This window comes from Eleutherodactylus coqui, chromosome 9 (genome assembly GCF_035609145.1).
Source record: "Eleutherodactylus coqui strain aEleCoq1 chromosome 9, aEleCoq1.hap1, whole genome shotgun sequence".
NCBI lineage: Eukaryota > Metazoa > Chordata > Amphibia > Anura > Eleutherodactylidae > Eleutherodactylus > Eleutherodactylus coqui.
In genome coordinates, this window is record NC_089845.1 from 116648137 (window position 1) to 116664783 (window position 16647).

Genomic DNA, 16647 nt, shown 5'->3' on the forward strand with positions numbered 1-16647 from the left:
ATAGTTAGTGTACCTACATCCCACTTTGTTCAATGACGGCAGCACCAGGAATCAGCTGACTGGTGGAGAAGCCAAGCAATGGACACGTGTTAATCATTTATTGATGCCCTTTCCTGAGGACAGGTCATTAATAGAAACAAAGCCAGAAAGTCCACACAACCCCTTTAGGCCCAATATCCACCCCCGCTGGCTCACAAATCTTTTGGCACAAGCGGGCATGCACTCGAAAATGGCAATACTCGCTGAAGTAATTTGCCTTAGCGAGTACGCTCGCTCATCACCATTTAACACATTTCAAGAAGTAACAGGAAAAAGATGCTCCAGAATTGATACTTGGGGAACACTAGTTACTGACAGACATGTCAGGACAATTCCTTTAGAAGTAACCTCTCAGTCATTCTGAACGGAGTAGTTTATACTTGGAGAAACTTGTAGAGTTTATACCAAAATGACCAGAAATTCATGTAAGGTTTTAAGTAATTTTATTAAAGCAAGAAATTTTATAATCCAAATTATGTTTTCGCCCAGCTATCTTTCCCACAAAAACCAACTGTGGCGAAATTCTGGGCTTTTCAACAATAAAGAATTACAAAATCAAAGAAAGGAATGCTTAACTTCTCGTACTGTTTTTCAAAATGCCTTTCCCCGGGTCTTAAAAAACAATTCCATTTGTGTTTTATATTTTACTATTTTTTTGATTTTTTTTTTTATTTAATATCTAGGACTAGCACTGATAGGCCAGACCTGGCATTTGTCTGTACGTAAGCATTGTCGTTTCCTTTCCTTTTTTATTTGATTTTATGTTTTGCAGTGTTTTTCAGAGATTTAAGGTTTTTCCATGTTTTGATATTTTTCTCAGATGAAGTGAAGTCCCATTTGCCTAGAAGAGAAAAAACAAGCAAGCAATTAATACACTATATTCTATGTTCTGTGATACGTTTAAGGAATATGCCTGTCCGATCACAGTATGATGTAATGCTATGGTATTACATCAAACTGCAGGAGTGATCAAGGCATCGAATTGCCACAATTCTCCGCAGTCAGCCTGTCAGATAGTCTTGACCATGGAGATCTGTCTGCCGGCTCCTGCCCCGGGCGGCAGCTCCCACGGCTGAGAACCGCCGCGGAATACCGCAACACTCATGGACAGGGGGCCTATTGCATTATTTACACCAGACAATGAAACTCCGAAAAGAAAAAGAAAAAAAAAAAAAGGGCTTTGATCACCCTGTCTCCAGGAAAAAAATGTAATAAAAAGTGATCAAAAAGTCGTATGCATTCTAAAATGGTACCAAAGCAAACTACAGGACGTCCCGCAAAAAATTCAATATATCTTTGGAAAAAAGCACAAGTAGTACAGCAAGATACAAAGCTACACAAGTTTAGTATTGGAATCGTACTGACCAAAATAAAGTTATGTCATTTTTGTTGCAGTTACTGCGCCATAGAAAAAGGTTGTCCCTTTCTCTCCACTTAATTTTTTTGAAGTTTCTCAGTACATTATATGGTACATTAAATGGTTCCATTGAAAAATACAACTCGTCCTGCAAAAAACAAGCCCTCATACAGCGACGTCAATGGATACATTTTTTAAGAGGGAGGAACTACTGAAAATTTGAAGGAAAAAAAACACTCCGTCATTAAGTGGTTAAAGGGGTTCTGTCATTAGGGGGAAAAAATCCAATTCTTACCTATTCCTCCCCAGGTAGTATTCTTGGCACATATTCTCTGGGCTCCTGCACTCCCCTGGGTCACCTCGTCCCGAGCCAAACAATTCCTTTTTTCTGTGATGTATCATTCATTCGCAGGCATTCTGCTTTCTGCAGGTCAGTGTACGCTACGTCACTAGCAGGAAATGACAGATCCTATGCCAGACTATTACCGCAACTGCACGAGCGGGGTCTAGCGGCAATAGCATATGAACACCCGCGGTCAGACACTGCATGCACAGTTGCGGCAGTAGCCCGGCATGGGATTCAGCAGTTGCTGCTAGTTAGTGAACACTTAGTCACTAGTGACAGGGTACACTGACCTGCAGGAAGCAAAATGCCTGTGAATATACGATACATAACAGGAAGATGATCCGGCCGACTGGTGGTGAGGTGACCCATGGACTGGAGAAGCCAAGAGAAGATAGTCGATAAGAATACGTGACAAGGCTGCCAGGGGAGGAATAGGCAAGTATTTATTTTTCTTCTTCTAGTAAGAGAACCCTTTTAAGTAAAATACTTGCAGTGACTACAAAGTATCCTAGTCTGCAACAATGTTTTGATTGGCAAGGTGAAAATCATGCTCATTATATAGAAATAAAAAACTGAAAATAGACTTTAATCACTACAAGATAAATGTAGAGACTGAAATGCCATTTAGAATTGTTTCAGGCACCAGCTTGTAAACCCTAAAAAAAGGAAAGCACAACTTACATGCATGTTAAACTGCGGCCACTCCAGTAGCGTTGTTCACAGCCTTCTGTGCAGCTTCTTTAGCCTGATGGGCTTGCAGCACAGCAACTGCTTCATCAACCTAAAATTAAAAGTCAAATTTAACACCAGACCTCAATACTACACTTGTGATGGCCTCAAACAATGGTACACACTACACTGCGAATTACCTTAGAGCGGAGAGATTCTGGTGACTCAAGCATGTGGAGAAGTTCAGAGTTATCAATTTCCAGCAACATGCCTGTGATTTTACCAGCCAGTGTTGGGTGCATGGCTTGAATAAGAGGGAAGAGACGCTCACCTAAAAGCAAAAAGCCTCAAGTCAAACTTTATCTTCTATCAGTGTGCAAAAAATATAGCAGTAGTGAAACTGTACATACCTAGCATTTGTTTCTGTTCCTGTGGAGGAGCAGAGGCCAGCATAGAAGCAGTCAAAGGCTCTTGTCCTTGCACATGGACAGCAGGCTGTAAAGCAAATGTGCTGCATATTAGGAAACATCTTAACACAATCTGAGGTGTCATCTGGTTTCAGAAAGTGTCAAGTTTAATTTTAGAATGTAATCTGTATGAAGACAGTGATTTAGTTTGTGCATCTCTCTTATGCAGATTAACTGTTAAGTGTAAAAGGTACCCATATGCCTTAGATAGCAGCCCAAACTGTTCAGACTGACAGCTTTCCCTCCCAAACCTTGCAAATTTATGCATGCATTCTCAATGAAGAGGGAAATCCGGTGCTGCTAGACATCAACAGCAGCTTATCTCCAATTACAGGAAAGGTTTCAACATCTTAAAATCCAACATGCCCCATAATCCTCAAACTATCTCATGTGTTTAGGAGAGAAGAGTCAGGACATCCCTACACACATATGGTGAGCGGGTCTCACTGGAACAGGGTTTCAGCTGTAATTCATCTTATTTGGGCACCTCAATTTCAAGTCAGATTATGGCCTTCAAATTCCTGTTTTCATATCAGAACATTCATCTATAAATCAATCCTTACCTGCTGCATAGCAACTTGTGGCTGAGCATTAAGGTGTTGCTGAGGATTACGAACACCAGCAGCATATTTATATTGAGGAACAGAGCGCACGGTAGAAGTGGCGGCTGCTGCAGCGGCGGCTGTAGGACGAGGTCCCATTGTTTGGGTTGAAGTATTTGCTGTAAGAGAAAGAAAGAAAAGAAAAGAAAAATGAGCACTGGTTAGGGCTTATTCACACCGCATGATACACAGGGAACAGAACCTAGTGATTTCAGAAGGTTCACTCGTGTGTACTTCTCATGCGATACCCAACATGTCCTATTTTGGGGCGTATTAAGCACCAATATAAACCATAGAATTAAATGGGCCAGCACGAATATGCAGGAAATCTGCATATTTGTGCATCTCAACAATGGCCCTTCAATGGGTTTTTTGAGCACATAAAAACTATTTTCATGTGCAAAAATTCTACAGAAGGGCTGAAACAGGGAGACACAAAAACTTGATAACCACCCCATGTAAACAGGTAGTTATTAATCTATGAATGACTGCATGTTTACTGTGAATATAGGCAGATGGCAGGAGCGATCCCCAGCCTTCTCCGCCTCCATTCACTGAGCAATCATTGCTTGTGTGTGAAAGCACAGGATCGGTTATCACTGGGAAGACTGTTGGGCGCTTCTGTGCATCCATAACCAGGAATAAAACTCATTGTCAGGTATATTTTGGAACATCCTTTTAAAACTGAGAAAAATGCAATGCTTTGGGCCAAGACACTGTGCGTGAAAAACTGGAGGTTCTACAGACAAGCACTTACCAACACGCTGAGCTGATACAACACGTGGGACTGAAGAGGCTGGTCTCATTGTACTGAAGGTTGGAGGTCTTGGAGCAGCAGGTCTGATGGCTCCTGGCATATTCTGGAATGCTGTAGGAAGGTAAATTGATAATTCAGGTTACTCAAGATAGTAGTTTAAAACTCAGCCTAACATGGCATGAGCCAAATTTAGTTCACTTCAAGATCAGGTTATCTGCACCAGTAGTATTATATTACTGTACAAAACGAGCTATTCAATGTAGGACTTACGGTGGGGTCTAGCACCTTGTGCCGTCCAACGGGGATTGGGTCTAAGCTGAGCTATTTGTCCAGCTGGGTAGTATGCAGCACGATTTTGAGCCTAAAGAGAGAACATGTATTTAACAAAGACTTGCCACATGCACAACAGATTCATTCATAGGCTGGATGTGTCACGACATACCGGTGGAATAGCTGCCATGAAGTAGCTGGATGGTGGTGGTTGATAAGGATTGATGACTGGGTTGGGTACAGCCCTCACACTGGCCATTCTCTGCATATACTGGTTGGTCAGATGGGCTTGACGTTCCTCCTTGCGTTGTGCCAAGGCAACATATAACGGCTTGGTGGCCACAATCCTACCATTCATTTCTGTGACAGCTTTGGTTGCCTCTTCTGGGGAGGAGAAACAAACAAAGCCGAATCCTTTGCTGCGTCCACCTTCCATCATGACCTGAATTAGAAAGATATATTTGAAAATTAGGTATAAAACACAAACTGGGTGTTGAAACATTTAAGGTCCTTTTAAACAGGACGAATGTCGGGCAAACTATGCCCGACATTCGTCCCCCGTGTCTCCGTGCTCCTGAACGAGAGCTAGCAGAACAGGATGGTTCACGGAGTGGCCATTCCACAATTCAGTTTTGCCTGTGGACATGAGGCCTAAATCAACTGAAAGACATGTGAACTATTACACTACAAATACAAATTCTTTGGTAGAGGAGAAAACGTTCCAGTAAACCGTAAGCATAATTATGTTTAGAAGACATTTGCTCACCTTTGCACTGGTGATGGTACCGAAAGGAGAGAATTCTTTTCGCAATCTTTCATCATCAATTCCATCATCAAGATTTTTTACGTAAAGATTGACTCCCTATAAAGATGAAACAATTAATAAACCTCACTAATCTAAGGTGTACAGAGAAAACTAGAAGTCAGTCAACTTACCTGATATCTGGTGATTCGGTCCTGCTTCATTTGCTCAAACTTTCTCTTAAGCTCAGTTTGCCTTTCAACTTTTTTCTGGGCTCTTCCAACATAAATAGCCTTACCATTCATGTCTTTACCATTCATTTCATCAACAGCCTAAGACAAAAATGAAAGTTAGCTCCCAGAACTAAGCCAGAGTTACTTTAGTGCTTAAAGGAGTTTCCTAAGGGTGCACACCCACTGGCGGTTTTTCCCCCTCTTGCGCTGCGAGAGAAAACACTCGGATCGCAGCGCAAGAAAAACGCTGCGATATCGTCAGTGTTGTCAATGGGGCCAGCGGCAGCAGCGCTAGCCCTGCTGAAAACATACAGAGAATATCGGGACTTCTGCCACAGCTGTGGCAGAAGTCCAGCATGCTATCCCATTGCTTTTAATGGGGTCGGCGCTGCTGCCAGCCCCATTGAAAGCAGTGGTTTTGTGGCAAACCACAAAATCATCCCTACCTGGTTTAAGGGGAAAAAAAAAAAATAAAAAAAAAAAAAAAAACTTTACTCACCTCTCCACTGCTCAGACGTGTCCTCCAGCTGGCTCCCCTGCACTGCTGACCAGCACCTTCATTTTTTAAATCCCTGCTCCTGAAAGGGCTGTGCTGATTAGCTGAGCACTCATCCAATTACAGCCAGCACTTAGATATTCATCAATGAATGTGACAGCTGTGGCAGAAGTCCCGATATTCTCCTGATGTTTGCAATGGGGCTAGCGCTACTGCTGCTGGCCCCTTGAAAGCACTGGCAATATCACCACATTTTTCTTCCGTTGCGAGACAAGTGTTTTCACTCGCTCTCGCAGCACAAGAGAAAAAAAGAAACTCCAGTGGGTGTGCGCCCTTATTGTGACGAAAATGTAGCATGACCGCATAAATTTGTGCATGTGATGTCCACAGGGTAAACGGTTTATCCTGCAAGTTCTTTGAACAGTACAAATACTTATTGCAGAAAGCAGTTCTGAGGGAGTTGCCATCATCCCTTGGATAGGAGTGTCACATTTGAAATGGCCAGCTCCGCCACTGGAATGTTTTTTTTCAACCGGCCTCAGGATACAAAGCCTTTAAAAATCCCAGTAAGTTAAAGGTTTGTTTCTCCTTTATTTTTGTAACTGTATGACACAGTCTTAGTTAAAAAGTTTTGTACTAAAATTTTAATAAGCTTAAGGCTCATTTACACGCAGAGAATCCTTTTAAACAACTGAAAGATTGAAAGTTTGTGATTGTGCATAAAGTGTTAATCAACACTAATGTCTATTAACACTGTCTTCATTTGCATGCAAGAGGGCCTCCAGGAGTGGTTTGCAGAGCCCAGCATGTGGGCTTAGCTCTGCACACAGCTGCATTGTTCTCCATGGGACTGCTGGAAGAACACAATGTAATCTGCCATCTCCCAGGTAGAACACAGCAGTACTTTATCTCTGCAGCTGAACAATGGATTTTAGGTTCACCTTAAAAATCATTGTTCAGATGGAGTGCACAATGGTAACTTTACATGCAATGATTGTTGACAATCAACCCAGTGAAGCTCACTCCTGTGCTGTTACACAGGGGTGAGCATAGCTGAAAGTGCTGCTGGAACAGAGGAGAGACAGACAGGGTGCACTTTCCACCTGCCTCCATTCACTGTAAGCAGGCAGTCATTTAGAACTGAATGACTTAACACTCCATGGCTAGTCATTCAGGTTGCTGCATGCAGGAACTGAATGACTGAACTATAGCTCAGTTTCTGCATGTAATTAACACAGGACATCATTTAAACTCCCACGGGAGCGTGGGGATTTGAACGCTGAACGATCATCCCGTGTATATGGGCCTTTCATGTGTGATTTATGCAACCAGAGTAGAAGGGAAGTGCAAGATTGAGTGACAGGATTAACCTTTCAGTTACACCCACATCACACGCTGGGAAGGTGCATGCATGACAATATTAAGCATTTATAGTAGAAGCACAGGATATGGCATAAGTGTGATAACTTCATCTAACTGAAGGAGTCATGTGACCCTAATTCGTTTATTCACACCAACCACAGGCACTGCAAACTTCAACCAGTTAAGAGGCACATCAAATGCTTGTGGCATTTCCACAATATACTGCAAGCCATAAGTGTTTTAGGGAACCTGTAACTAGATTTTCAGTTCCGAAACCAGTTTTCTAAAGATGCCTTTTGACAAAAAGGTGTCCGTTTTAGCATAAAAAAATAGAAATAATGAGGGGGAAAAAAAAAAACAAAACAACTTACAATACAGAGTGCACTTTATGCCACTGAGAAGTCATGCAGTTCTGGCTTGTATAACATCTGACAGGCTTGTATAAGCTATTACAAGTCAGCTACTGTGCCATCGTGCCATCAGGCAAGAGTAGTGAAGAGAGATAGACTAGCCCCAGGACAGTAGCATACCACCAGGGCCAGGGTTATGATGAAATATCCCACAGCCTGAGAGAGCAAGGAAAAAACTGGATGACTGTCAGATGACTTCTCGGTTAATTTAGAATATACTGTATTCTAAAATGTTAAAACTAGACACAACAAGGGTACACTTATACCTCCAGCAGTATAGCCGAAATTGCAAGTTATTCTCCTGTTCACAGAGTACGGATTGTTTTGCCGTTTATTGATGTCTCACCGTTGAGACCCTCACTAATCTCTAGAATATTGGGGGGGGGGGGGGGGGGGGTCCGTATTCCCTGTATTCACTGCAGGCTTTCCGCATCCCCTACAGTGAGGAGATTAAATGGAGCAACAGTTGCGGAAGTACGATGTGCTTTATTAAATTTTCAACGGGACTACTGGAGATAGCCAAGCGCTTGCTGCTTTACTGCTTTTTCCTCACTGTGGATGGCAGAAGCATTCCTGCAATAAGAGGGGAACACTAATCCCCATTCTCAGGATTGGTGGAGGTCTCAGCAGTGAGCCTCCCCTATCCTGTGGACAGGGGCTAACTTGCATTTCTGATACAACTCCTTTAATGGCTGAGAATCTAGTAAAGTACAGGTCTAGTTTTTCCAGCTACAAGGCATTAACAAAAGTGCATCTTGTTTGGCAACACAAAGCCAATTTACCTAAACTGCTTGCGGACAATTACATAAATTAACCATAACATACTGCAGTCTACATGACGGGCTTAAGCTTAAACGATGCTGAGCATTGTCTAATGCTTGACTACACAACTTTAGTAGTGTAACTGCTTGTGTGATCCACTTATTTGTATTACAAAATGATGCAACATTCAAATTCTGTATTTAGGTCTAAACACCCAAGGAAAAGTTTCAGGCAACTAAAGAGGTCAAGTGCTAAAAGGCAGCAAAAATATGCAATGTAAGACTGGTTTATGAACAGTGCTCGTTTAGGATCGGGTTTATATATTTCCGTAGGGAATGACCATGTCGGATATTTGGGTCGCATTACTTTCGCAACTCACCAAGGAATGAATACTCTATAGCGACTTTTCTGCTTCAACTTACTTTTTGTGCATCCTCGTGTCTCTCAAAGCTGACAAAGCCAAATCCCTTGGACTTCCCACTTTCATCAGTCATAACTTTAACACTAAGAGCTGGTCCTACAGTGAGATTAACACAAGTATAGTGATTAACACAAGCGTGGAACGAGATAATCACGAGCTGCAAAAACTGTGTCAAAGGTCTTTACCATATTTGCCAAACAATTCCTTGAGCCGTTCATCATCCATGTCTTCACCAAAGTTCTTGATATACACATTTGTGAACTCTTTAGCTCTAGCTCCAAGTTCAGCTTCTCGTTCCTTACGTGACTTGAAACGGCCAACAAACCTTTACAGGAAATAATATCTATGAATGCATATTCCACATGTATTAAAGTACTGTATTAGGAAATCTATAGGTCCATTCACACTTTTACTGCGATTATCGTAGCATTTCTAATAGCGGTACAACTTATTAATTTTAATGAAGCCTCGTGCACCTGTGCTCGAACACGGCATCTGCTCTATTTTCGTGGGGTCTCGGGTTTATCGCACCCCATCAATGATGGGATGCGGTAAGAAGAGCTGTTGAACTCAGTTTAAAAACCGCCAGTCAAAATTGCAGTAAACGTCGTTTTGCGATGCTGCATGTCAGTGGCTTAAAACAAACCATTTAGTGTCAACAAAACTTGCATAGTGTTGAATCTATGTGCAATGTATAAAAACAATGTCCACCAAAAATTAACTGGACTATCCAATAGCTATTGCTGCCATAGACCTACATTGGACTAAGCACATCATCCGATTACCCTGGGTGTCTATTTTGGAGAAGGCCACAGCCAGCTATTTCCCGGGAGAATGTAGTATTACAAGGGAGTACTTCAGAAGAATGGTCATCCATTTAATACAAGGGCTAGAGTTCACCAGAAAACGACATAAAGACCTAAAACCCATTCTGGCTCAGAGGGGAAATCAAAGTAGAACACGACACCTGGAGTAAATTTCTTCACAAGCCCTTAACAATACAATAAAGTAGAAATTGTCTATGAATGTTACGTAGGGATACATACACTTTGCGGTCATTTAAAAGCATGCCATTCATCTTGTCGATGGCCCTCTCTGCAGCTTCCTGGGTTTCAAAGTGTACAAATCCATATCCCTTCGATCCATTTTCATCACAAACAACCTGTAAGTACAAATAAGTAAGTTACAAATTGACAACATGTAACAATAAAACCTTTAAAAACATCTAGAAGTAGTGATTACCTTGCAAGACAAGATATTGCCAAAGGCAGAAAATGTATCGTAGAGGGCTTTGTTATCAATGGATTTGTCGAGATTTTTGATGAAAATGTTGCCAACACCACTCTTACGGAGAGATGGGTCACGCTGAGACCACATGATGCGAACAGGCTTGCCCTTAATGACATCAAAGTTCATGGTATCCAGAGCACGTTCAGCTGGTAAGAGGGGAAAGAAAGAAAAACCGTTATACACGAGGTGCTTTTTTAAAACGACGAAAATGCGTTCCTATGCTTGAAAAGAACAAACGAGTGAATCCTCTATTCTCCAGTCTCCCTGCATGTTCCCCATCAGCAGCCTGAAACCCTACATCACAGTGAAGACCCAGAGCTGCTGGCAGGGGCATGCAGGAAGACAGGAGAGTATTTGCTCGTTTGTTATTTTCACATATGGGGAACCTGTTTTCACAATTAAAAAAAGTAATACTCTACCCACAGGGGATTACGGAGACCCCTGCCAATCTCGAGAATGGGACTCCCATGTCTAGTTCTCCTGTCACAGAGAGGGTTGCTTCTTCCCCTGCAGCAACATCACTCTGAATGGAGCACTGGCCGAGCATGCAGTCATTGCTCCATTCATTTCAATGGGACTGCTGACACCCAAGTGGCACTCGTTTGGGCATTCCTGTCACGAGAGTCCTATTATTGAGGCTCAGCGGGGGTCTCAATTTAGGGTTGTGATGCCCTAACATTGCAGTAAAGGCAACCATTCCCCTTAAAGGGGTTGTCCCGCGCCGTAACGGTTTTTTTCTTCCAACACCCCCCCCCCGTTCGGCGCGAGACAACCCCGATGCAGGGACTTAAAAAAAAAACGCACAGCGCTTACCTGAATCCCCGCGCTCCGGTGACTTCTTACTTACCGGTTGAAGAAGATGGCCGCCGGGATCTTCTCCCTCGGTGGACCGCAGGGCTTCTGTGCGGTCCATTGCCGATTCCAGCCTCCTGATTGGCTGGAATCGGCACGTGACGGGGCGGAGCTACACGGAGGCGGCATCCTGCACGAGCGGCCCCATTCAGAAAAGAAGAAGACCCGGACTGCGCAAGCGCGGCTAATTTGGCCATTAGACGCCGAAAATTAGTCGGCTCCATGGAAACGAGGACGCTAGCAACGGAGCAGGTAAGTAAAAAACTTCTTATAACTTCTGTATGGCTCATAATTAATGCACAATGTACATTACAAAGTGCATTAATACGGCCATACAGAAGTGTATAGACCCACTTGCTGCCGCGGGACAACCCCTTTAAGACCTGTCCTCTAAACTTTAGGCCAATTTTCTTTTTGCATAGTTGTTATGATTCGGAATATGTAAGCCCCCCCATATGATCATACGTATATACAAAGTTCTTACCATCTGCTGGCTGCTGGAAGTTGACGTAAGCATAGCCAAGAGATCGCCGGGTAATCATGTCTCTGCATACTCTGATTGACAAAATGGGACCAGCAGGACTGAACTTTTCATACAGCATAGCTTCTGTGACATCGGGGTGGAGGTCCCCAACATACAGGGAGGCCATGGGGTAGCTAGGAGCACTTGGATTCATATTGGCTGGTGGTTAAGGTTAAACTGGAAGGTAAAAAAAAAATCATTAAATTTCACACCCAAAATTAACATTTCAGTAATTGCTTTAAAATAAAACAGGTAATCAAGTCAGAAGACTCCAAGTAAGAGGATAAACAGGTTGTCCAGGGTTTTCAAAGATGTGGCAATCGGGTCACAATAAAAAAAAAAACATACTGGTTCAACCTCCACCAGTCTTGCAGTGTTCTGTACAATATACACGTCTCCTGCAGCCAATCGCTGTCCTCAGCAGCTGTCACATGACCATGTATAGGACATTATCGCGGCAGGGCCAATGGGGAATTGAACCATAATTTCCTTTTAGCACAGTTCTGATTCTAATGCTTCTTTTACGCCTCACAATCCTCATTTTGCGCAAGTGTTTGCGGTCACGCAGCCTGCTTAAGAAAATCATTGCGAACCGTTCTCATTCAGTGTTTCAGATTCCTAGGTGAAACACAGAGTGATCCGTAATGAGAAGCAAACGCTGATTTTTATGCCGGCTGAAACTGAACGACAAACAAGTGCAGGATTCTCTTTAGTCGACGACTCGTTCAGCGATTTTCAGATTCATTGTTCCATCTAACGGCATTTTTAGACTCAGTTATCAAAATACCAACCCTTCTAAATCACTGCTATCCATTAAAGGGGTGTACCAAGATCACAAGTTATCCCCTATCCACAGAATAAGACGCAACTCGCTGATTGGTGGGGGGGGGGGGGGGGGGGTCTCACCGCTGATACCCACCGGTTGAGAAAGGGAGTGGGGTGTCCGCCACCGGGCAGCTGATTGCATGGGCGGCAGCACTTGTTTGAGCAATGCAGCCTCTTGAATGTTTGCATCAGAGTACAAACCAGTACTCAACATTTCTTTGCAGCCGTTTTGAGTACCGCTGGGTTGTCCCACTGAAACGAAGCTTGTAGTACTTAGAATGCCGTACTTTATATTTCAACGGGACAAGGCTCTGGTACTCAATGGCTGCTATTAAAATACTATGGCACTGAAACACTTAAACGGTAGCAGTAGTCAACGTGTGCTGCTGTCTGTTCAATCAGGCGATTGGTGGACCAAATATGGATGGTTTATCCTGAAGACAGGCTATCAGCTTTTATAGGGACCCGGTCACCTCTGAACAAAACCAAAAACGGTCATGTTGCTATTCGGGGAGCCGGGTTGTTTTTATTCTAGTCTGCTCCCCTGTTCTCGTGGCGTTCCCCGATTTAATCCGTTGCACGGCACAAAAATCTGACTTGAGATCGCCGTGCACAAGCGCTCTCCCATAGACTACTGAACAGTGTGTGCATGACATTCTGAAAAGTCAGTCAGTCACTTTCATGCAGAGCACAGACTTCATCATGGGACCCATGACAAAGAATACATCCCCTCAGCTCCGTAACCTTCCCGAATAGCATGACGTAGGCTGGCTGCACACGACCTAATCGGATTACGACCCGGCTCCCAGCCGGAATCCATGTGTACCTCTCATATCTTTGCTGTACTGTGGATGGTCCACAAGGCGAGCCGTCGGACATGTGCAGTACAGATTCTTTTTTAAACCCCTGCTTTCCCCACGTCATCGAATCCGCAACCTTTCCGCAATGTCAATGGACTTCAATGGAAGCAGGCCGTGCGGAGCCCGCACAGAAATAGTATTATATTTTACCCCACAAGCAGAAAGTCACAACTGATTTCCGTTCGTGTGCCGATGTAAATTTTTTTTTTTTTTTTTTTTTTTTATAGCATGCTATGGGCAATATTTGCTGCGCACACCCGCTCTGGGTTCCACAACGCAAATCCGCCCGTGTGCAGCTGGTCTAAGTTTGATACTGTTCAGATGCCAGGTTCCCTTTAAAGCCTGAATAACCCTTTTAAAATGGGTTCTCCAACAATCACATTTATCCCCACAGAAAAAATGGATAAAGAGGGCTAGACCCCCGTTGTCACTGGTGCCTAAGCAATCTTGACAGAAGTCTGAGTGGCCTGGCATGCACAATGCCTCTATTCAAAGTCTATAGGGCTGACAATCAGCTGAGGAGGAAAGGAGTCAAACTGGTTCCTGCTGTGGCATTACTGGCTCCTAAATTCTGGACTTGCCCCTCTGAGGGACGGGGGACATGGACCCATACTCCGGATAGGAGAGTGCCCCATAGGTTCACATGGCATATTCTGATAGGGAGAGTCTCATAGGATTTTAGTGACACTCCTAAATCAAACTATTTAAACTCCATTACAGCCCCAACATGTGAGCCGGGAGGCAGTGAGTGCTTGATGTACTTCACTATAAACCTCTAACACATGGACTCAAGTCCTGATCCCACCCCAAGATCACATTACTACCGCAATACTAGGAAAAGCACAAGAGCGGTTATCACTGGGGCGGCCTGTGGAGCATCTGTGGCCCGACACAGCGCCCCGTGTAAAAGCACCCTAGGAGGGGCGCTGGGAAAGGATTGCTGACCGGAGGGCACAGAATCCACGAAGATCGCCTCCTTTTACATGAGACCAGGAAGTGAAGCCATGGGATACTGAAAGTGGACAAGGAGGAAGATATTTACAAGATTGTGCACTAATTACTATTACTGTATAATGTGGTTCTAGCACCAATTTAGCCATTTTTGTTAGTGGGAAAACCCCTTTAAGAAAACCCCAAAGCCCTGCATGCTATACGTGGGGCATAACAACCTGGAGCGCAAACTGTGCTTCCTTTAGAAATCGCTCACCGCCCTTACACCAATATCTGCGCCAGCAATTACACCCTCCAAAACTAATCACACTTCCGGTCATCGGGGGTAATAAGCCGCAGCCCTGTTTTTGAGGGCTTGGTTTTTTTTGTGTGGCGCACGGCAGTTTTCATTGCCACCATTTTTAGGTACATATTATGTATTGTTAAAGTTAGTTTTTTGGGCAGGCCGAAAAATCTGTTCCTGTTTTCTGCAGAGTTAATCATGCAGCATAAATGACAAGTTTTTTCTGTAGACCGGTACAATAATGTCAAGACTTTAAAAAAACGTGATTCTTTGGGAATTTTTGATTACATTGTTACCCTCAAACTCCTTTTTCCATGGACGGAGCCTGTGAGGGCTTGTTTTATGCGTGAGGAGCTGTAGTTTTTATTGGTACCATTTTGGAGTACACACTGCGTTTAAGAACACATTTATTGCTTTTTTGGGAGGCAAAAATGTGCAAATTTTGCCTACTTTAGGGGTTTTTTTTGTTTGTTTTCTAACAGTTCTTGCTGCGTAGGATAAATAGTTTAAGTTATTGTACAGATATGACACTAAACATGTGGGTGTGTAAAAAAGGTTTACACCAACAGGGTTGTTTTTAATGCACACAATTTATTTTTTACATTTATGCCATAAAAGCTCTGATTGCTATAATGCACTGAAGTACCTCTGTACTGCATTGCATTATCTCTCGTGTGGGAGCCCTAAGGCCTAATGTCCACAGGTGGATTTGATTTGCAGAACCCACGCGGGAGATTGGCAAATCAAGCAGCCCAATAGGGATGCATTAGCATCCACAAAGCATGCTAAAAGCAGGCGCAGCAACAAACCGAGGGTCTGTTTAGACGAGCCAATTCCTCATTTGAACGAGTGGAAGAGGTCAGCGTTCGCTCTCCTGCGGCCTGGTTATACAGCCAGATACATTGTTGGCTCGTTCAAACGAGAAATCGCTCAGTCGCTCACATTTGCTGCATAAGTGGGTAAGAACCACTGAGCGATCCGTGTTTAAACCTAATGAGCCAAAGTTGATTTTTTCCAGCCTTGCACTCGCCTGTAAAACGGACGAATGAACTAAACGAATATGGTCCACTTTCACTTGTTGGAACAAGAACATAGTGATTCCAGCAGCACAACCAGCACACCATGCTCTGCAGGGGAGTCGTCTGGGGGGCTCGCTGGCCGTCAGACTGACTCCAAGGACTTGTTGGAACGACTTTTTTTGAGATCCTAGTTTGTGTACAATGGCCTTCTCTTAGGGCTCCTGCCCAGTGTCGAATATTTGCTGCTGAATCCGCGGCGGGCGTCTGCACTGTGGATCCAAAAAGCGCTCCTGGCATTCTATGGGAAATAGATTCTCCAGCACACTTGTGGAACCAATTGCAGTTTCCGCAAGCAAAGGAATGATAAAAATAAATAATCGCAGCACGCTCCATTTTTCACAGATGAGGTCAATGAAAGACGTCCGATCTGTGGCCCTTCCACAACGACATTCACGGATTCCACATCAGCGCTAGGCGATGACGCAGGAAGAGCTGCAGTTTAAAAAAACCACCTGTACGGTATAAGTCCGACGGCTCGCCGTGCGGACCATCCGCAGCGCAGAAGAAAATGAAACTAACCAGGAACGCGAGTCCGCCACTGCTGGTGGTGTGCAGGGGGCCTTACAGTGCTGTATGAGGAATATGAGGGGGAAGCAGGTGAGGGGTTTTAAATAGTCACCCGCTCCCGCGATCCAGCCGTGTTGTCTGTTGAAATCTCCTATACAAGTCTTTCAGAGAGTCAGATATTTGTATTGCACACTGATATCAGATGACGACAGCAGGTGACTATATAATATCCCTCACACGGCTCCCCGTCCCCAACAGCGCCATAACTTCGTGTACAGTGTTGAGGGGACGTGACAGGTTCCCTTTAAACCCTTAGTGACAGCCCTAGTGTGTTTTACGTCCCGCCGCTACACAATGTGTATGAAGGGAGATGGTGGAGTGATCCCTCTCCATACATTTCGGGCGCCGTCTGTTTCTTACAGCCAACATCTGGTGGCAACAGCTCCGATAAGCTGCATGGCTGGCTGGGCCAATTAACCCTTTAAATGCCACCGTCAATACTGACAGCATTTAAATCCTCAACCAATGTTCGGGGGTCCTGTAT

The 16647-nt window shown here is 43.9% G+C and overlaps 1 protein-coding gene across 1 annotated transcript in view; it reads right to left on the reverse strand.

The window, feature by feature from the left end:
- Positions 1-465: 465 nt before the first annotated feature.
- Positions 466-16647, reverse strand: part of LOC136578361 (polyadenylate-binding protein 1) — a 20368-nt gene continuing 4186 nt past the window's right edge. The window contains exons 2-16 of the mRNA XM_066578376.1: positions 11560-11775; positions 10176-10369; positions 9980-10095; positions 9119-9258; positions 8935-9029; positions 5444-5581; positions 5274-5369; positions 4680-4949; positions 4508-4598; positions 4238-4348; positions 3442-3599; positions 2822-2906; positions 2612-2742; positions 2424-2523; positions 466-880 (exon numbers count right to left, since the gene is read on the reverse strand). Of these exons, the coding sequence (XP_066434473.1) occupies positions 2431-2523; positions 2612-2742; positions 2822-2906; positions 3442-3599; positions 4238-4348; positions 4508-4598; positions 4680-4949; positions 5274-5369; positions 5444-5581; positions 8935-9029; positions 9119-9258; positions 9980-10095; positions 10176-10369; positions 11560-11752 (1911 nt within the window). The 5' untranslated portion in view covers positions 11753-11775 and the 3' untranslated portion in view covers positions 466-880; positions 2424-2430. The remainder of the gene's footprint in view (positions 881-2423; positions 2524-2611; positions 2743-2821; positions 2907-3441; positions 3600-4237; positions 4349-4507; positions 4599-4679; positions 4950-5273; positions 5370-5443; positions 5582-8934; positions 9030-9118; positions 9259-9979; positions 10096-10175; positions 10370-11559; positions 11776-16647) is intronic.